Below are 23,050 nucleotides of genomic sequence, written 5' to 3' on the forward strand. Positions count from 1 at the left end.
AAAATAAGATGTGTTTGAATTACACATAAAATATTGCAAACTGAACAAATGTTTGGAAAGTACTGAAGGGTTAATAACCAGGTACTTCCCAATCTTTCTCTTACCTATCTTCTTCCCTTCCCCAGTACCTTCAGCATCACAACATACCCCAATAGGGGATGCCATAGTCTCACTGGCTCCAGACGATTGGGAGCAGGCCCAAGGAGTCTAATGTACATCGGTTATCTTTCTCTTACCTATCTTCTTCCCTTCCCCAGTACCTTCAGCATCACAACATACCCCAATAGGGGATGCCATAGTCTCACTGGCTCCAGACGATTGGGAGCAGGCCCAAGGAGTCTAATGTACTTGGGTTATCTTTCTCTTACCTATCTTCTTCCCTTCCCCAGTACCTTCAGCATCACAACATACCCCAATAGGGGATGCCATAGTCTCACTGGCTCCAGACGATTGGGAGCAGGCCCAAGGAGTCTAATGTACATCGGTTATCTTTCTCTTACCTATCTTCTTCCCTTCCCCAGTACCTTCAGCATCACAACATACCCCAATAGGGGTTGCCATAGTCTCACTGGCTCCAGACGATTGGGAGCAGGCCCAAGGAGTCTAATGTACATGGGTTATCTTTCTCTTACCTATCTTCTTCCCTTCCCCAGTACCTTCAGCATCACAACATACCCCAATAGGGGATGCCATAGTCTCACTGGCTCCAGACGATTGGGAGCAGGCCCAAGGAGTCTAATGTACATCGGTTATCTTTCTCTTACCTATCTTCTTCCCTTCCCCAGTACCTTTAGCATCACAACATACCCCAATAGGGGATGCCATAGTCTCACTGGCTCCAGACGATTGGTAGCAGGCCCAAGGAGTCTAATGTACATCGGTTATTTTTCAAAGGGCAAAGATCGCAATCTCTAAAAAATATCACTTTATTTTATACGGAAATAAAATACAATAAAAAAATAATTTATGCCTTTTTTATTATTTGCATGAATAAAATATAACTTGGTGCTAAAATATGTGACTCGCAACGCTGCCCAACCGGGTGGCGACATAGCTCCCTACCTTTACACTGTAAAGACAAGGGAGCACTTATGATGTGGGATGAAAAAAATTATAATTATATACATAACAACATAGAAAATCAGTAGGAATTGGACAGCTAAGTTTGATGTGAGGGGTTGAGCGATTACTCGACCGAGTGACCATTGTCTGTCCACATGTGGAAGATTTAAAAAAAAAGTATTTAAAAATACAAAAAAAATTGAAAAATTTTTAAACACAAAAAAAACATCGAAAAAAACACCGGATACCAAAATTTTAATTTACATTTCTTATTCCAAATAATGTCGGGAGACACTTGTTAAAGTAAGTCAACTACGTACCTTAACAACCTGTATAAACATATTAAAAAAGTGGGATATTTGATGTGAAGAGACTTTTTTTCATCCGTTTACAAGTGCTTAAAAGAATATTATTACAATGTTACACCGTGAATTAATATTTCTAATGGATAAATAAAATAAATGTTGAAAATTCCATATTTATGGGTTCCATTGCAACTTTGGTTCTACATTTATGAAGCTGACTTTGTTCTTATTCTTGTTCTTCACAGCTTTGAAGTTATCCCCGAAGGTGATGGTCTTCACGGATTCCTTGGGTTGCTTCTTGTCCTCAGTTCCCTGGCTCTTGAAGGCCTGAATCAGACCCTTCGGTGTCGCAACAGCTATCTTCTTGGTAACCCGCTGAATCTTCTCCTTCCTCTTGTAGTAGAATATCTCCCATACGAGCGTGATGAGAGCAAGGACGAGTCCGAACAGTGTGGCGATGAATACGCCACCTGGAACGTTTAAGAAAATTGGGGTGATGGTTCTTTTTACTCGAAAACGTCTCTCGTCACTGGGAATAATTAATATTTTTCTGGTTAGCTTTAGTTTGCTCGCGAATATGGCAAACTGACCATAGTTGATGGATTTTGTCAATACCGTATTGACAAGGGCTTCGTGGATCGAAATAAAATCATCGGTAGTTACGCCTATCGATTTGTCATTGTAAAGTAATCGATTTGACTGTGCTAAACGCCTTGAAGATGTCTTGCCAAAACGATGGGACTAGAACAAAACTTAATATTTATAAGAAGGACAGAATTCAACCCACCAAGACTGTCAAGGGTGATGCCCTCCGAGTTGTCATTGTCCTCACAGCTGGTGTTCCAGTAGCGGGCAATGAGCGAGTCCAGGAATCTGTCCTTCTGCAGCTGGAGGATGGCTCGGGATAGTTCTTCCTGGATCCTGGAGCCTTGCTGCATGGCCACGGCGAAGGGTCTCTCCCCGAACACCTCGCCCACGACAGTCAGGTTGCAGTTCTTCTTCACATGATACCTGAAGCATAACGGTCTTACTAATAAAAAATCTCTTATTACACATTGTGGAAAGATAGTATGCGTTACACTTTTAATAATGTCTCGCAACATTAAATTTTCAGATTTATGCGCAATACTTACACGGTACTGTTATATTCTACGTGTTCATAGATGGCGTAATTAATTAATTTGATCAAAATTCGCTTTTTGCAAGGTATTGCTTTACAGTATTAAGACAAATTATATGTTTGCGCCCGCATATACGCAATATGAATATGAATAAATAGTTTTTTCTATATAAAAACTCAATTCTATCGAGAAAGGCATGCAAATACAATATTGGATTGAATAATCGGTACAATATTGTATTTGTATGCCTTTCTCGAAAGAATTGAGTTTTTAAACGAACAAAACTATTGATTCATATTCATATTGCGTATATACGGGCGCAAACAAATGATTTTTCTTAATATTGTAAAGAAATACTTTGCAAAAGCGTATTTTAATAAAATTAATTAATTAACGCCATCTATGAACGCGTAGAATATAACAAGCGTTGCGTTTCCCCATAAAAGTGAGTTTCCCAGCAAACGAGTTTTGGTTTGTCATTTTTTATTAAAATTATGTTTTTGTTAACAATTTCGATTCTAATGACCATTATTATATTAGTAATACAATATATGTTATTTTTCGTCAGTTTTTATCCATTGATAATATCATGTGAATATAGTTTTATGCCATCGGAAAAAGCGAAGTTATTTTGACCTTTTAAATTTTTTAATTAACTTTTACTTCCATAAAACTTCCATGATAGTGATGAAAATTAATTTTTCAATTTAAAAAATGCATTTTATATATTTTAAAAGATTACAATTTTGGTGATTTTCTAAACTACCATACTAGGCTCATTCCCGTGGTATGGTAGTCGTACATGATTTATTAAAGAATTAAAGAATAATAAATGTATTTTTGTGAACAAATAATAAAACATAAGGGAAAACGACAGGTTATAGTAAAACAAAAAATACATATTACTTGTCACATAAATATTTGTGACAAGAGAAGTTCTTGCTTAATTGGGTTTATTTTGTCTATGGGTATTTTTTTCGAACTTTGGCAATATTTTGAAGGAAGGAAGGACAGTTTTGTTTATGGTCACTTCCTCCCCGGCCCATTAGGCCGATGGGTCGGTGGATCCAGTCACTCTCCTTTAAAGGGGCTTGAATCTGAGTTAATCATGTGAATAGGAGTTATAATTTCTTTTAAAAAAGGCGCGGGGTGTTTATCCATTCACGTACAGTTCGTGTTTGTTATTATTTTAGTGGGGAATATGGAATCCCGCTTTTATTGAGTGTTGGCCGATGGTCATGTCGGAGTGCTCGTGTTTCGGACTTGAAACCGGGATTGGTTTGGTCCTGGCTGTGGCTGGTTGTTCTTGGCGGAGTGTCCCGCTGCCACTAAGAAAACGGATTGCTGTCTTGGCTCCGTTGAAGAGTCTGGTCGACTACCACGTGCTGCAGGCCTGATGCCCCTGCAGGCGTCCATTGAGGGAGTTGCTGTCCCGCTGCCACTAAGAAAACGGATTGCTGTCTTGGCTCCGTTGAAGAGTCTGGTCGACTACCACGTGCTGCAGGCCTGATGCCCCTGCAGGCGTCCATTGAGGGAGTTGCTGTCCTCCCGCTGCCACCAAGAGAAGGATGTCCTGGCTTTCGACTCGGGTCCGTTCCCCGCTGCCGAGAGCAAGTCTTCGTTCGCCATCCGTTTTCGTTCTTTCGTTTCACGTTAAGTTAGTTTAGTTTAATTCAAGAGTCCATCGGGTATGTGTCTATATTTATTTCTATGGTTACATGTTTATTATCTGTACTCCTTAGTTATAACTTTTGATGTTTCAATATATTTTCCATTAAGAATTCACTTTTTTATTTATGATCACCTAACTTACTTGACAGGAAATTATTCCCACAATCTTGAGATGAGATCTCAGCTCTACCGTTTCCTTTTAAACATTGGAATGCACCTACCTAAAATTGCATTCGTTACATTTGGCGCTCAACGTTTAAAATATTTCGTTTTCGGTGCAGTATCCTTTTTTCTGTCATGTCAAGTTGGGTTTTCATTAATACTAGTTGATAATATTAGAGTTGAATCAATGTGTGTGCACTTAGCATTTGCATACTTACATTCACATCATAATGTCTACTATTGACCTTTAATATTAATGTTATTCAATGTTATGTTCATGTATCCTCATACATAACCTATAATAATTATGTTGTTTGCATTTTGAAATGTCATTGTATTGCAAAGAACTTTTCTTTGTTTGATCATAGACAACTTATTACTGATGAAGTTAGAAGTTTTCGAATGTTTGAGTAAATTAATTATTATTTTTTCTTAAAATATAATATCGATTGTCTATGATTCTCTTGTTGATCTATGAACAAGATTAGTTGTCAAAATTTTGAAGGTTAAACGTCAAACCTTGTTTTGTACGTGTCATAATGATTAATAATAACTTGATTAAACATCTTTGTTTATACGCAATACGAATTGAATAATGATTAGTAAAACCTTTCATTATTATTTGCTACAAAATATAGTTCGGTATATTCTGTATTATCATAATATGTAGTTTTGTTTACGTTCCTGGGTAAATACAAATTCCAACGTAAACACAATTTAAATCTCCTTTTGATACTTTCGAAATACTTTGTTACAAGTTATTCGTAAGTAAATCATAATTATTGATAGTAATATCAATGTAGTGTCAAACATAATACTATGTACTACGTACAATACTTACTTTTTAAATATATTTGCACAGTAATATTCAAGTTTTTATGAATCCAGTACACATTCAAATTACGACTTTGTCAAAAATAAATTACCTACCTTATTATTATCACAATTACTATCAAAACAAATAACTTGTTTACATTCTAAAAATACTATCTGTCAAAATGTGTAGGTACATTGACATTTGTCATCTATCATGATGAAACATAAACATGCAAATAATGTTCAATATTGTTATTTTATAATGAAATACCTTTTTCAAAGAATCTTTTATATGATATTACCATTTCATATACAAAAACTGTAACGAGACTTTTCATGGTTATTTTTCAATGACAGCGCACTTCTGTCATTATTGATTATGTTGTTGTTGTGGTTTCATCTGACATTAGGTACTAGTAATTACTTCATTGTTTACAAACATTGACAACTGTTTTGCGGTTTATTTAATCGAAAATAACGACGTGTAATTTTTAATAAAGAGCATCATCATCATCTACATCAATTATCATAACAATTTGGTTAATTGTTTTCTTTATCAATTATTATAACAATTTGGATAATTGTTTTTTTTTATTAAATTACAATAAAGTAGTTGTCCTTGATTCTTAATTGTACTTGGAGTACTCGTATATCGTCGCTTGGCGGCACTGATTTATTTGGAGAATACGTTGGCGGTACTGTTGTGTCTCGTGTTAATGTATACAATTTATACTTGTCGAGTTGACTTGTACGGGGGGTTTGGTAATTGATGTGTTATAAATAAATTATTATTTATATTTCATTATTACATTTAAGATATTATTCTTATTAAAGAATAATTATTTAATTTCTAATTATCATTTTCTCCTATTTAACAAAGATGGCGATTTCGGATATTAGTGGGGTGACGAAGGAGGAAATGATTAAATTGTTATCGGATGGTAACATCGTTCCGGAAGCTACTCTATCCAGTATGCGCGAACAGGCTCGCTCCTTTAATAAAAGTCTGAAAGTTGGGGGTGGTTCTAATATAGATGTGGGGGATGATAATACAGTTTCTTCAGAAAATACTTAAACTATAATTTTTAATATATCGGTTTTTCTAATATATCGGTTTTTTCTAATATATCGGTTTTTCTAATATATCGGTTGAATTGTTAACCAAAATTATTAAAAATACTCATAATTGGAAAGCCACGGGTTGCGATTGGATACATAATTTTTGGTACAAACGTCTGACTACTTTACATCCTCTTTTGGCAAAAAATCTTTCAAAATTTGTCAGTCAACCTCAAAATTTTCCAAATTTTCTAACTAAGGGCATTACTTATATGTTACCCAAAAGCGAAAATATTAATAATCCCTCTCAGTACAGACCCATTACATGTTTACCGACAATATACAAAATTTTGACCTCTTGTTTAACAGATTTAATATATACTCATTTAGATGAAAAAAATATTTTATCTGAACAACAAAAAGGTTGTCGCAGAAAACATATGGGATGTAAAGAACAATTAGTTATTGATTCTGTAATTCTAAAACAGATTCAAACTCGAAAACGTAATTTACATACTTGCTATATAGACTACCAAAAGGCTTTCGATAGTGTCCCGCACTCGTGGCTGATCAAAGTATTAAATATATATAAAATTAACCCCATTATTATTAACTTTTTGGAAAATATTATGTCCTTTTGGAATACCAATTTACTTATCAATTTAAAAGGTAAGAAAATAGTAATACCGGGCATTTCAATTAAAAGAGGAATTTTTCAAGGAGACTCATTGAGTCCTCTTTGGTTTTGCTTAGCATTGAATCCTCTATCTAAAATGTTAATTAAAAGCAAGTTTGGAATAAAAGTTAAGGGTAATACAGGGGAGAGTAGTACAATTTCGCATTTATTATTTATGGATGACATAAAATTATTTTCGAATTCTGAACAAAATTTAGAGAAAATGATTGAGGTAGTTAAAAACTTTTCAGATGATATCAAAATGACTTTTGGTTTAGATAAATGTAGAACGATCCATATAGAGAAAGGCAAAATTGTAGATGGGGACGAGAGTATATTTAGAAATTTCCAAATTACTAGTATGAAAAGAGATGAGGTTTATAAATATTTAGGATACCCACAATCAAATAGATTAGACCATACTAGTATTAAAAATGATATTAGGATTAAATTTCAAACTAGGATCAGGAAAATTTTAAAATGCAATCTATCTGCGAAAAATTTAGTAAAAGCAATAAATACTTGGGCAATACCTCTATTAACGTACTCATTTGGCATAATTAAATGGTCTAATACAGATTTAGATAACTGAGAAAGATTAATTAGAACTACGCTAACAAAGTTTAATTGCCATCATCCAAATTCAGCTATAGAACGAGTTAATTTACCTAGAAATTTAGGAGGTAGAGGTATAGTCAAAATAACTTCTTTAAAACATAATCAGGTAGAAATGCTAAGAACTTTTTTCCATAGGAAAGCTCATAGCTCAGAAATGCACAAAATAATTTTCAAGGCAGATAGAAATATTACACCTTTAAATTTATGCGATGAGAATGCCAACATTTTTATAAATCCCAACCAGGAATTATTAGATTCCTGGTCAAATAAAATTTTACACGCAAAACACTTCAATTATCTCAACCAAACATATGTTGACAAATTTTCGTCAAACAAATGGTTGAGTATTGGAGAGTTGAGCGCAGAAATAGAAGGATTTATGCTTGCCATTCAGGATAGAGTCATTAATACTAAAAATTATAGAAAGCATATAATCAAAGATACAAATCAAATTGATGATTTGTGTAGAAAATGTTTGGCTTTTCCGGAAACTATAGAACATATTATATCTGGATGTTCTATATTAGCACCGTCCGAGTATACATTTAGGCACAATCAAGTTTTAAAAATAATTCACCAAAATTTGGTAATTAAACATAACTTGATTGACTCCCGTAATATAGTACCATATTATGAATACGAACCAAATTCATTTTTAGAAAACGAATTTTATAAAATATATTATGATAAAACTATACTAACAGACCGAACGATTAGTCATAATAGACCCGATATAGTTTTACATGACAAAATTAAAAAAAATAACTTATATCATTGATGTCGCTATTCCAAATTCCTGTAACATTCAAAAATCTGTCAATGAAAAAATTAGAAAATACACAGATTTAGGAAACGAAATAAAAAGAATTTGGCATTCTCAGACTATAAAAATATTACCATTCGTTATTTCGGCTACTGGCATTATACCTAGCTCTCTCATTAAAAATTTAGGCGTATTAGATCTATCAAAAAATTTATATATAAAGATGCAAAAGTCGGTCATTTTGAATACATGTAGGATAACAAAAGATTTTTTAAATATTTATGTTGAGGGATCAGTAGGATTTATAGGCCCTGTTAGAAGTACTACCGAGCCGAACCCTCTGATATGAAAATATCTGGAGTCGGTGAATTTTTTTTCCCATTTGATCTCTGGTGAGTTGACGTGTTGTTGTTCTTGTATTGTTTTGTATTTATTTTACTTATATAATGCACTTGCATAGTGTTGATTGACTAGCTGATCATTTGTGGAAAAGTGAGTGGAAGGGTTTAGTTTTTCCTATGGGGAAGATTTAACCCGGACAACAAAATCGGAAGCATAAAAATAAAAAATAATTATTATCAGTCGGCTATTCCTTCAACTTCGTCTTCTGTCCATTCTTGGGGTTTAAAATTTTCTGGGTCTTCGGATGTCAGAGATTTCATTTTACGAATTGAAGAACTATCTAGAAGCCGGAAGGTGGAGTTGTCCTCGGTTGTTACCGCCCGCTTTCTCTGACCTCCTAGAGGGAAGAGCTCTTTACTGGTTTAGGACTATTTTTGACGACTCTCTGTCTTGGTCAACTTTGAAAAAGCTCCTCATTTCCCGTTTTGACGTTTGTACCAACCAAACGGAAGCTTTAAAAGCCTTGTTCGCTATGAAGCAAAAGTTTAATCAAGCTGTGGTGGAATATGTTGAAGATGTTCAATTAGCAAACTTGAGGTTGGATGTTCCGCTCTCGGAAGAACAATTGGTAGACTTAGTCTGTGACAGTCTCCTACCTAAATACGCCTTGGCCGTTGCTTATTTCTCGGATAAGAGTCTTTCAGCCCTAGTAAGTGTGTGCAGTAAATTTGATAAACTTTCGGTAGAAAAACCCGCTCCACACTTTAATCCTTCTCCGCGAGTTTCGTTTCCTAAATCGTCGTATTCTAATCGGGTTCCGTGTTCTCAACCGTCGTATTCGCCTCAAGCTCAAGGGTCGTTTTCTCCACGTGTTAAGTATAATCAGGCTTCCTTTTCTCCACGCGCATCTTCATCAAGTTCTTCTTCTAATAGTAAGAAAACTTTTAATTGTTTCTACTGTAAAGAACAGGGACATACGAAACAATTTTGTCAAAAATGGAAAAGGGATTCTTTTAAGCATAACGACGCAAATAAGTATAATTCAAAAAACTAGCCAACGATCTTTTGCATTCTATGTACAGGGGTGTTAAAGGGTCGTCGGCAGTTTCTAGTAATAAATCTAAGTTTAAGTTTTCCACGCGCAACATGGACGCATGTTTGCCGTTATCTGATTGTGGACAAGATGTTAGACCACATGTTAATATTAAAATTAAGAATTTGGTTTTTTCAGGACTTTTGGACAGTGGAGCATCTGTCAGTTGTTTCGGGGGTTCTGTTTATAATTTTTTCATAAGTCTAGGATTTAAGTTAAAGAAATTAGATTCCTACGTTACCACCGCGGATGGCAAACGTCAGGATATAATTGGTACCATGAGAGTATTGGTATTTTATAATAATATTAAAAAATATATTAATTTTTTTATAATTCCGTCTCTGTCCTCTTCAATTGTTTTGGGAGTTGACTTTTGGAAGCAATTTGACGTGGCCCCTCAGTTGTTTCCAAAAGTTGACAGCAATGTTGATTTTGGGAATGTTGTCAGTGAGGTTCGTAAATTAACATCAGCTTCCTTGCTGTCCCCTCAAGACAATCTAAAGTTAAATTCGGTTATATTTAAGTTCAAGTCGATTTCTTTCGAAGAACGAGGTTTAGGAAAAACCCATTTGGTACGTCATAAAATAAAGACAACAGGGGATCCTATTAAGCAGCGTTACTATCCTTTGTCTCAAACTCGTCAGAAGCAACTAGAAGCTCAATTAAAAGAAATGTTGGATTTAGGTGTTGTCCGTCGTTCTCGTTCGGCTTGGTCAAACCCAGTTTTGATTGTCCCTAAGAAGGATGGTTCTGTCAGATTTTGTTTGGACTCAAGGCGCTGGAATAGCGTTACTCTGGCTGATTCCTATCCTCTTCCGTATATTTCACGTATTTTAGATAAACTTAGGGGTGCTCGTTTTATTTCATCAATAGATTTGTCCAAATCGTTTTGGCAGATTCCCTTGGATAAGGAATCCTGTCCTAAAACGGCTTTCGTTGTACCAGGCCACGGTTTATTTGAATTTGTGAGGATGCCATTTGGTCTTAAGAATGCTCCCAGCGAATTGCAGCGTCTTGTGGATGCCCTTTTTGGTCCTGAGTTCGACGAGAATGTATTTTGCTATCTCGATGATTTGATTATTATTTCAGAGAATTTTGAATCACATTTGAAGATTTTGATTAAAATTTATGAACGTTTAAGAGATGCGGGCCTAACAGTTAACCTCAAAAAATGTGAGTTTTGTAAAGAAGAGTTGAAGTATCTAGGTTATATCGTAGACGCGAAAGGTCTTCGTACAGACCCCGTTAAATTAGAATGTATTCGAACTTATCCTACCCCTCAAAATTCTAAACAAATTAAAGCTTTTATAGGTCTGTGCGGTTATTACAGGCGTTTTATTAAAGATTTCTCTACTATTGCGGCCCCGTTGACTAAACTCACTGGTTCTAGAATGGGAATAAGTAATTTTTCATGGTCTCCAGAAGCAGAAAACGCGTTTAAAGAATTAAAAAAAGCTCTTACTTCTGCTCCCGTTATTAGCTGCCCAGATTTTTCTTTGCCCTTTACTATACATTGCGACGCGAGCAACGTTGGTATCGGCGGCGTGCTTACCCAGGTGTTCGACGTTGAAGAACATCCTGTTTCTTTTTTCTCTAGGTGTTTATAGCGTAAATTCAGTGTAAGTGAGGGCTGTTTAACCACCCTTAAGTGAAGCCAAATTGGCCTTGATTTCCTGTGCAAGGAAAAGTGATCTTGTTTTTTTCTTTATTATTAAGAAAATTATTTTTAAGAAATTTAGTTTTTTAAGAAACTTAATTCTAAGTTGTTATTTTAACTACTAATTATTGTTTGTTTTCATTTTTCTAGATACCTGTTGGACTCATAGTTTAGTTTATTAGTGGTCTTAGTTGTTCATGTTTGAGGGCAAACATTTTGTGGGAAGGGGGGAATTGTCACATAAATATTTGTGACAAGAGAAGTTCTTGCTTAATTGGGTTTATTTTGTCTATGGGTATTTTTTTCGAACTTTGGCAATATTTTGAAGGAAGGAAGGACAGTTTTGTTTATGGTCACTTCCTCCCCGGCCCATTAGGCCGATGGGTCGGTGGATCCAGTCACTCTCCTTTAAAGGGGATTGAATCTGAGTTAATCATGTGAATAGGAGTTATAATTTCTTTTAAAAAAGGCGCGGGGTGTTTATCCATTCACGTACAGTTCGTGTTTGTTATTATTTTAGTGGGGAATATGGAATCCCGCTTTTATTGAGTGTTGGCCGATGGTCATGTCGGAGTGCTCGTGTTTCGGACTTGAAACCGGGATTGGTTTGGTCCTGGCTGTGGCTGGTTGTTCTTGGCGGAGTGTCCCGCTGCCACTAAGAAAACGGATTGCTGTCTTGGCTCCGTTGAAGAGTCTGGTCGACTACCACGTGCTGCAGGCCTGATGCCCCTGCAGGCGTCCATTGAGGGAGTTGCTGTCCCGCTGCCACTAAGAAAACGGATTGCTGTCTTGGCTCCGTTGAAGAGTCTGGTCGACTACCACGTGCTGCAGGCCTGATGCCCCTGCAGGCGTCCATTGAGGGAGTTGCTGTCCTCCCGCTGCCACCAAGAGAAGGATGTCCTGGCTTTCGACTCGGGTCCGTTCCCCGCTGCCGAGAGCAAGTCTTCGTTCGCCATCCGTTTTCGTTCTTTCGTTTCACGTTAAGTTAGTTTAGTTTAATTCAAGAGTCCATCGGGTATGTGCCTATATTTATTTCTATGGTTACATGTTTATTATCTGTACTCCTTAGTTATAACTTTTGATGTTTCAATATATTTTCCATTAAGAATTCACTTTTTTATTTATGATCACCTAACTTACTTGACAGGAAATTATTCCCACAATCTTGAGATGAGATCTCAGCTCTACCGTTTCCTTTTAAACATTGGAATGCACCTACCTAAAATTGCATTCGTTACATACTTAGAAACCATATTAGAAATAAAGTAAAGAATAAACTGATTGTTTAAATGATATTTTAAAGAAAATAGAAATAAAAATATTAGAAGTAAGTAAAATTATACTTACCAAATTATTTTATATCATTATTTTTTTATTTAACACAGGTTAATCGTTGTACGTACTTATCTAGAAATGACTTATGCATGTAAACGAAAATACACAAAATGGCAAAATGACCAAATGGATCCAAAATATCTGTTTTTTTTTATAATTCTCTGGAAATCATTATTATACTTTTTAACTGTAAGGACGAGATTTTTATTTTATTTTTTTATTTTTTTTTATTTATTGTAAATTTTTAAAGATACAAGTTTTATGCAGTCCCACAAAGCTGTCACACATGACGGCTTGTCTGTAGGTTCTACAAATAATATATATAAACATTTTTGATTTTTAATACATGTATGACACAGAATTATACAATAAACAATATCACAAAATAATATATATCAAAGTACCTACCTATATACAAATTATTTAGGCAGGTACGTTGAGATGTTCAGGAATACATCAATAATAAAGTTCAGAGATACATTGATTCATCGCTTATTAGCCAACGCTTAGTGTTTTTGGGGCAGGGTCTCTCATTATTCTGAGGTTTAAAAGAATTATTAAATTTATTGAAAATCTCTGGTATTAAATATTTAAGCGTTCGGCTTCCATACTTATTTGTTACTCTTGGAATAATGAGGCCCTTATTTTCAGTGAATCTTGTTGTGTGATTATGCACCGGTTGCTTTTTATATTTGCTATCTCCCTCATTATCCATTATAATAATGTACCAAAGAAGACCCTTTATTGGAAGTAGGCCCTCAGAACCATACAGTAGTTTTAGATTACTTCTTTGTCTGTAAATATTCGGTGGTACAATTTTTTTTATTATGGCAATTTGTAAGTTTTGTATATATTTAATATAAATATTGCTTGAGTGCCCCCAAGTTCGTATGCCATATCTGAGTATGGATTCGACCATAGAAAAATAAATTATTTTAAGAGTACAATGAGGCAAAACAAATTTCAGTTTATAAAAATTACTTGCAAAAGATCGGAGCTGGTTACAGATTTTAGCCACTTGTTTATCCCATTTAAATTTATTGTCTACTATAAGTCCCAGATAAGTATATTCGTTAGTAAAGTCAATTGTTTCACAGTGGCAAATATTTTCAATTTTTCTATGAATACATTCAGAATTATGAGCAATTATTTTGGGTATATTCCATATTCCCAGGCTTGGTGATTTTACATACATACATTTTGTTTTTTTAACATTAATAATTAAACCAACATCATGAGCCCATTTAAGTAGCTCGTTAAAGTCACTTAGCAATTGTTGAATAGCTATGATAGGATTTTCATTGGATACTACAAGTGCAGTATCGTCAGCAAAAATGAATCTAAAGGCCTTTTTAAAGAGTTTTGACATAACAATAACATATATAATGTACAATTTTGGACCTAAAATTGATCCTTGCGGTACTCCTGATTTAATATGTCTTCCTTTACTCATATCATTTAAAATCTTTACGTTCATTTTTCTATTAGTTAAGTAGTTTTTAAAAAATGAGAGGAGTTTACCCCGGATTCCAATGTTTTCAAGAACCTTAATTAATTGTTTATGGCTGAGAGTGTCAAAAGCTTTTGAGTAGTCAATAAAAAGCACCAGTACATGTTTTTTAGAATTAAGTTGAGAATTTATAAAATCAGAAAATTTTTCCAGCAATTTATCATAACTTTTTTTTTTCTGGAACCCGTACTGGCATTCATCTATAATATTCAAATTATTCAAATATTTATCTAAATTTATCGAAATATATTTTTCTAAAATTTTTTCTAATGCCGTGAGAATAGATATTGGTCTGTAATTGTTAATTTCGGAGTGATCTCCATTTTTGAAAATAGGTCTTACAATGCTATTTTTTAATTCATCGGGGATGAGGCTCGTATCGATTATTCTGTTGATAAAGTGAGCAATAACAGGGCTAAGTAATTTGACATGTTTTTTTAAATCAAACATACGAATTAGATCTATGCCCGGTGACTTTGAATTTTTCATACCTCCGATAATATATTCAATTTGCTTAGCATTAGCTCTAGGTAAGTACATTGAATGCGGTAGGGATTCTTGCAAGTGTTTAGACGCTCGGAAATCACATTCATGTAACAACTTATTAACTCCTTCATCAAAAAAGTTAGCAAAATTTTCTGCCACTGCATCAGAAGATTGTGACTTTAGGAAATATTTAGATAAGACTTCATCGCAACCAGATTTATTTTTCCTACCCAAAATTGCATTAATTTCATTCCATGTTTTTTTAATGTCCTTGAAACAGTGATTAAATTTGTTATTATAGTATGCCTTTTTGTGTTTAATATTTGTTTATTAAGTTTATTTCAAGATAAAAAGTAAAGTGACAGCAAATTGCAAAATTTCTCATATAAATGGACTGTTATTTGGAATTTTTAATTCTCTAAAATTTTTCAACGTTTGATTTAGCATATTTATGATTAGCTTTTTCTTAATTCTTTTCATGTTGAAATTAAAATATTGCAATTTTTAAACATTAATGGACATTTAAAATACAAAAATCTAAAAGGTAATTATAGTATTTAGTTTCCAAATTAGTATTAAAATAGGTATAAAAAATATATAGAACATTTAAATTACCTTAAAAAAATTCCGAAATTTGATGGGAAATTATTATTATTTTATGTTTATACGACAGATAAACAACCCTCTTTGACTGGATAAGCAATGTGTTTATATCTTCCCGTGAACTATTTTACGTTTCAATTAGGTACCTAGTAAGGTTTTCACTTACACGGTCGTTTAAAAATTTTAAAAAATTCACCGCGTTTGTTAGTAAGATCGGTTATGAAGTAATAGACAAAGTCAACAAAATGTTGAGACTTCGTATTTCAAAAACTTTGCTCTGTATTGAGTTTGTATCTGACTTTGTATTTCCTTAACGTTAGAAATAAATCTACATTTCCCCATACAACACAAAATTTCACAACCAAAATATTTCATACAACACAAAATTTTAAGTGGGTAGGATTTTCCACCGTTTTCCATCCCTCCCTATATAGTGCAAGGCCGATAGAGTCAGACTGGATAGGTCTTCCTCAACCTGCCTCTCAATCTGGCCTGTACGTGAACAGACGCATCAGCTGCCAAGACCTGGAAAAACTTCACCCCATGATTTCAGGTATCCCTTTTAAGTCACCGACAGGAGCTTCCACATAAGGTGACCTATGGCAGAGATGTTGGTTATCCGACAAATGATATCCAGGGCGGTGGAACCTATATGCAGCAAGCAAGCACTCACTTGATTTCTGAAGAGTCGTGTATGAAGGCAAAGTCAGCCTCGAGGCGCTCGTCCACATTGCGGAAACCCTCCTCGGTGGAAGGCAGTGGGCTGGAGCTATTGATTGCCAGCAGGATGTGTCCGTACTGTTCCCTGACGGGGTAATCCCATACCTGGTACTGTACCTCATCCGAGCTGGCGTTAAGCGTTATCTCCTTCCACACCCTACAATAATGCAAGTTCCTTGAAATACACCTATGTTTATTTACCAAATATAATTTGGCATACTTTAGTTTGGAAGAGTGAGAGAAGTTTCAAGTGTGTGCAAGTTTTAATAAACGGCCATGCTCATTTGGGGTTACGAGTGGCAGGTCTTGTTTGTCGATCGTCGATGACGTGCATTTGACCTCTCCCTGGGACTATAGGCCAGTGCAATTAGCGCCAAAAAGGGGGTCGCGATCGAAGTAATTCCGGTAGTCCCAATTTTTTTATATGTTATATAAACTGATCCCCTGATGTAAAATCTGAGTTTCCGACCTTGGCGCACCTGTGCTCGCGCCGCCATTTTGAAAAAACTGGCCGAAATCGGGCCAAAATCTAGTTTTTCCCAAATATCTCATTTCCAATGCAAATTTCGGCTAAAGTATCTTAAAAGTATAATAGAACATAAAATAACCTACAACTTTTGTAAAATCAAATTTCTTTTATCTCTAATAGGTACCGAGGTAGAAAGTCGTAAAGGTGCGTATATTTTTGAAAAAACGAGTTTTTTGCGCGACTAGGTTTGGTTTTTTATAAATACCTCGTTTCCAGTGGAATTTCATGAAAATTTTATTGATACCAATTATGTAGAACATAAAATTTTTAAAAAAAGTGTGTAGTTTTTATGTTTATATAAGTTTTTTTACCGATATAAAGAATAAACAAATCTAGGTAGGTACGCACAGAAAATCTATCACGGTTTATTATCACGTTATTAGATTTTTGTTTGCATTTTTAAATACATACATCTATAAATTTACTAGAGGGCACTTCGGTATGGGGGAGGACTACCCCCTCACCCTTCTACTCCTCCCCTCCGGTTCCCTTCACAGACAGTTCCATCCTTCGTTGGACTGCTGGATTCGTTTATCTGCATAACATTTATGAGGGTATCGAGTCATTCTGTATGATTGAATCAGGAACGTCAGAGCAACATGTAGAGATGAGGCCTACAAGAATTAAGAGGGAGGATCGAGACGTTCAAACTCTCATTGATTGGTTTGCTTGCCATGAACCATTTCGTAAAACAAACGTGATTATGTCTATTAGCAGTGGCACAATCGGGGATAGCAAAGTCACTTGTCACATGGCTGAAAAGATGGGGAAATTAGCTATGTCTAAAGTTATCAACCAGAACTTTGGAAACCTACACTTAAAACTTAATGATGCTATAGTTTCTCTTGCGGCGGTGACCAGCAGTGTCAAAAGTCAGGGTGTGACTATGGCAATAGATCCATTAATGCTATTCAATATGAACTCTCTCCGGTACCATTGTCTCTTTTCTCAGAGGAAGGAATGCGCAAAGGAACGAAGTCTATATTTTATTCATCATTCAACCCTCTACCAAATAATACAGAACTGGGAAGAAGTAAAATACACGTAATTGATGGAGGATATTTACTGCACAAAGTTGTATGGGGTCGTGCTCAACCTTTTTCGGTAATTTTCCAGCAATATGTCAGGTATGTACAAAATCATTATGGATCCAATGCAGTAGTGGTATTCGATGGATACCCAGATTCTATGGAAAAGAAAAGCACTAAAGGGGTGGAAAGAGCACGGCGTGCCAGAATTACAACTTCTGCTGAAGTTTTGTTTTTTGAAAGCATGCACCCACAAGTGCCACAGGAAAAGTTTCTGGGAAATGAGAAGAACAAGTCTCGTTTTATTTCCCTACTCAGAACCTCATTTGCACGATCCCACATAACGACAGTACAAGCTGAAGAGGATGCTGACGTTCTCATAGTAAATAGTTGTTGTATCTCATAGTTGTCATCTCAACATGATGTAGTCATAATCGTTGGTCAGGATATTGATCTGATGGTACTCCTCACAGCTCTCTCACCTCCCAACGTATATTACCAAAAGTTGGAAAAGGTAAATCACCTAACGCGTTGTACTCGAACAAATGTTTTAAACACATTGAAATAGTTGAAAACATTTTATTCCTTCATGCCATAAGTGGTTGCGATACAACTGGAGCTCCGTTCGATCAAGGCAAACATAAATTTTGTAATATTCTTCTCAAGAACCACTCAGTGAATGAACTTGTTCGTGTATTTCAAGACCCAAAAGCAAAGACAGAAACAATCACTTTGGCTGCCGAACAACTATTTGCACTTTTGTATGGCGGCAACGAGAAATCAAATTTGTAAAATTTAAGGTACATCATTTTTGTCAAAGGAGTAAAAAATAACAAATTCAATTTATCCAGGCTACCACCCACCAAAGATGCAGTCCAGAAACACGCTTCAAGAACATACTTGCAAGTGCAGACTTGGCGTGGTCACGATAAAGATCCGACTGAATGGGGATGGAAAAAGGATGCTGTTGGGTTACTTACTCCAGTAACAATGTTGAAGGAAGCTGCACCTCAGGCCTTGCTGAACTTCATATCATGTCAATGCAAAAAAGGTTGCGCTGGAAAGTGCACCGGCAGAAAGTCGGGTTTGAAATGTTCCCTACTCTGCATTCATTGCAATGGCAACTCCTGCGAGAATGCTGAAGAAGCCTTCGTCGATGACGATGACGAGGAATATGATGACCCAGTCGCCACAAATTTGGGTGATGAGACAGATGAAGAAGCTATTCAGGGCCAGAAATAAGAAACTATACTCAAGGGCTCGTACTTCGGTCTAAACTGATCTACCGTTAATTTTATTTTTTGTTATGCTGACAACTTAACTAATAAAGAAAAGAATGTTAATTTTACGAAAATACCAATTTTTTATCTTTTTTATGTATCATCGAAATTGTATTAATAATCTTAAATGTATGTTGTGATTACGTTGATAGGCATGTCAGACCAAGCTGCGAGCACAAATGTAGTGGCTTGGCCTATTTTAGTGGTCTTCCCATTGGGAATGTATGGCGACCGATATGCTGAAATAGTCTATCTACTATATTTATAGCTAGGTCTGACACAGGCATGACGATTGTTGTCAACGTATATGTTCTTAGAACAATAATTGTTAAAGAAAAATAAAATCAAGGAATGCCAAGTTTAAAACACCTAACCAATGTTTCAATTTTTGGCCTGGTTTTGGTGGATTAGAGTTTGGATACGTAATAGAGATAAAAAAATATAAATTATATACCTATTTCTTTGACGAAATTTTATTTTCTACAAAATTATAAACAATAAATTTTTCACAAAATTGTACTGTAAACGAGGTATTTATAAAAAACCAAACCTAGTCGCGCAAAAAACTTGTTTTTTCAAAAATATACGCACCTTTACGACTTTCTACCTCGGTACCTATTAGAGATAAAAGAAATTTTATTTTGCAAAAAGTGTAGGTTATTTTATGTTCTATTATACGTATTAAGATACTTTAGCCGAAATTTGCATTGGAAATGAGATATTTGGGAAAAACTAGATTTTGGCCCGATTTCGGCCAGTTTTTTCAAAATGGCGGCGCGAGCACAGGTACGCCAAGGTCGGAAACTCAGATTTTACATCAAGGGATCGGTTTATATAACATATTAAAAAAATGGGACTACCGGAATTACTTCGATCGCGAATCGCTAATTGCACTGGCCTACTAGTGTATTGGTAACTGTTATTGTTACTCACCGGTACAGGGTGTCCTCTGCGTTTTTCATGTTCATGAAATATCTGTGCGCCATGCCTCCCTCGACCACCGTGTAGTTGATCCTTGACTGTCGCGCCAATTGCTCCAGAGATGACACTGGCGTCTGTCGAATTAACACACTTGTATTAGCGATGAACCGTCACGTCAGCAATATCATATTGCACATTCTTCGGCAAGGTAATGACCGCCGCCTTTGGCTAATGTACTGAAGCATGGTTTACAAACCATCCAACCCTCTTATTGACGATTTTAGTCACATAAAGTGGCGGCTCGTGACTTTTGAGCCGGATAGAGTGCTACGTTTTAAAAATTCGACACTATTGATGATATTTAGATCAATAACGATTTTTTTTTTTTTTCTAAAATTCGATTTTTTGTATGAATATTTTCAGGAAATTTCAGTTTAGCCGCGCAGATTAGCCGAAAATCTTCAAACAAAAAACCGAATTTTCGAAAAAAAAGTAGTCGTTTCAGTTACAAAAACATCAATATGCCATTTTTTGTAATTTATTAGCACTCTAGTACACACAAGAGATGGCTTATTTCCAACCCGCCAAATAATTGTAATATGTACGTGTAACTCAATCAACAATTACTGCTTATTATATTTTTTCCACCTGTAAACAACCTTTAACTTTATTTTTGTAGGAAAGGCTTTGTTAGTGCTAAATTTCTCACCAGATGGCGTCGAGACAAATGATATCTTCATTTGTTGTTGAAATATTTTTGACTTGTCAAATTTTATTATTTTTTCAATGATAAACTCATGTTTATAAGACAAGGTTTTATGCATAGCATAGCTCAGTGGTTTCAGAGCACCTGACCAAACATCAGAAGGCACGGGTTCGATTCCCGCTGGCGGCATTTATTTTTACTCGGGAGATATTTTCAATTTGTACTGATATTTCAGACGACTAGTTATTTCTTATAATTATTTTAAAATATAACCATTTTATATTTCAGCTACTGGCATTATACCTAGCTCTCTCATTCAAAATTTAGGCGTATTAGATCTGTACAATATTTAAAAATGCAAAAATCAGTTATTTTAAATACATGTAGGATTACGAAAGATTTTTTTAAATATTTATATTGAGGGATCAGTAGAATTAATAGGTCCAGTTAGAAGTTCTACCGAGCTGAACCCTCTGATATGCAAATATCTGGACTCGTCGAATTATTTTCCCATTTGATCTTTGGTGAGTTGACGTGTTGTTCTTGTATTGTTTTGTATTTATTTTGCTTATATAATGCACTTTCATAATGTGGATTGACTAGATGATCATTTGTGGAAAAGTGTGTGGAAGGGTTTATTTTTTCCGGTGGGGAAGATTTAACCCGGACATAAAGTCGGAAAATATATATAGCATTTGTATAGCGTAGTTTAGTGTCATTTCACTTCACGTGCGCTTGTAACTAGATTAATAAATAAGGATACGCTGTTAAGCTGGATTACCTGCATCCTCTCCACTGTAAGGAAGGCTGCAAGGTTAGCCGTGAAGGTGGCCAGCATGAGAACGACAAATAGCCAGTAGGCAGCCACCAGCGCTCGGCTGCTGAGAGCTTTTGGTGCTTCTCCACCTCCCTGTGGCGTGAATGACGTCAGCGCGAACCACAAAGACTCTTTCAGCGTGAACTCCCTGGAATAATTCAGTAGTTGACGAAGTTATAATAATAAAGAAATATTTATTTTTATTTTTTGGAATAACTTAATGAGTAATACCTCAAATTGTAAATAATTTAATTGTAATATAATTGAATAAGTTATTCCAAAAAATTAATATTTATCCTAGACTTGCTGAAGAGTCGCACATTAAGGCTTTAAGTCGCACTTTAACTGAATGTTGGATCAAATCAAATTACACTCACAAACAAATTGCAGGATTTACAGTTTCCAATACACTAAATAACAAGACACAGTCGGATGGAGTAATCGTCTATGTTAAAACCGAGTTAGACCCGACTATATCTGAACTATCCATCGAAAATGCCAACTGCCTTAAAATTAAAATCAACCAAACCACCATTCTTGCACTATACAGGTCACCTAAAGAACAAAATATTTCAACCTTCCTAAAATCTTTAGACGTGGCCTTATTGAACTGTACATCAAATGAAGAACTAATGGTAATCGGTGACATTAACGTAGACTTACTCAAGCCCAGGTCAATACAGACACTCGATTATATAAACCTGATGACTCAGCACGGGCTTGTTTCTCACATTAATGCCCCAACTAGAGTAACCGACATGACTAAATCATGTATTGACCACATATTCCTAAGAACAAAAAAAAATGCAAAAGGAATTGTATATCAATCAACCATTACTGACCACTTCTCAACAGTAATTGGCCTCATGAATAAAAAAACCATTTCCATTTCCCCATGCGAAAATACAATAAAGACTAAGATCAATTTCGAGGAATTGACCTCCAAAATTAAATTGGAAAATTGGCTCTCTACCCTTAATTCGTCAGAAGTAAATGTTGCATTTAATACATTTTCTGAAACACTATTGAAACATATTGAGGCTGTTACAGTTGAATCCCCATTGAATAACTTCAATAATAAAAAACTGAAACCATGGATCACAGATGGCCTAATTTTTTGTATTAAAAAACGGGACAAGCTCCACAAAAATTTACTTAAAAATCCAGATACACAAGCTCAAACATTTTATAAAAAATACAGAAACATATGTAACAATCTCATTAAAATCACTAAAGAAAACTATTATAAACAAAAATTGTTCAGAGCCGGCAATAACAATAAAAAAATTTGGCAAATTATTAAAGAAATATCTGACACTAACCAATCAATACCAACAATCAATAAATTAAATATCAACGGACTAGACACCTCCCTAAAAGACGACCCTGACACTGTGACCAATCATATAAATGAATATTTTTGTAATATCGGAAAAAATTTAGCATCACAAATCTTAAATAAGACATCAACTGATGAAAATTCTCTTGCCGACAAAATCAAAAACTCTGCTTGTGAAACAAATAATTCACTCACACTTAACCCCAACAACTCTACTGAAATTACGCAAACTATCAAACAATTAAAGCCCTCCCATTCATGTAATCATGACAAAATATCCTCAAACATACTCAAAATTATTGAACCTTTTATAAATCAACCACTAGTACATATCATTAACCTCGATCTCAATAAAGGCGTATTTCCGAATAAACTCAAACTTGCTCTGGTTCAACCAATTTTTAAGGCTGGAACTCCAACTGATATTTCAA

The 23,050-nt window shown here is 35.1% G+C and overlaps 1 protein-coding gene across 1 annotated transcript; it reads right to left on the bottom strand.

Annotated features, from left to right (window-relative positions):
• Positions 1-1,541: 1,541 nt before the first annotated feature.
• Positions 1,542-21,421, bottom strand: LOC149414482 (ionotropic receptor coreceptor Ir8a-like). Its single transcript, XM_089644193.1, has 5 exons — positions 21,245-21,421; positions 19,770-19,891; positions 15,953-16,156; positions 2,155-2,378; positions 1,542-1,837 (listed from the first exon to the last, which is right to left on the bottom strand). The coding sequence occupies exons 1-5, from the start codon at positions 21,299-21,301 to the stop codon at positions 1,542-1,544; spliced, it is 903 nt and encodes a 300-aa protein (XP_089500319.1). The 5' UTR covers positions 21,302-21,421.
• Between the last annotated feature and the right edge of the window lie 1,629 nt (positions 21,422-23,050).

Source organism: Hesperophylax consimilis, chromosome 20 (assembly GCF_061612785.1).
Source record: "Hesperophylax consimilis isolate HC1 chromosome 20, BYU_Hcon_1.0, whole genome shotgun sequence".
Classification (NCBI taxonomy): domain Eukaryota; kingdom Metazoa; phylum Arthropoda; class Insecta; order Trichoptera; family Limnephilidae; genus Hesperophylax; species Hesperophylax consimilis.

Coding starts and splice junctions, on each gene's coding strand:
- LOC149414482 (XM_089644193.1), bottom strand. CDS start 21,301: ATGCTGGCCACCTTCACGGCTAACCTTGCAGCCTTCCTTACAGTGGAG. Junction 19,892..21,244: donor TTACAGTGGAGAGGATGCAG/GTAATCCAGCTT, acceptor TTAATTCGACAG/ACGCCAGTGTCATCTCTGGA. Junction 2,379..15,952: donor CACGACTCTTCAGAAATCAA/GTGAGTGCTTGC, acceptor GTTATGCTTCAG/GTATCATGTGAAGAAGAACT.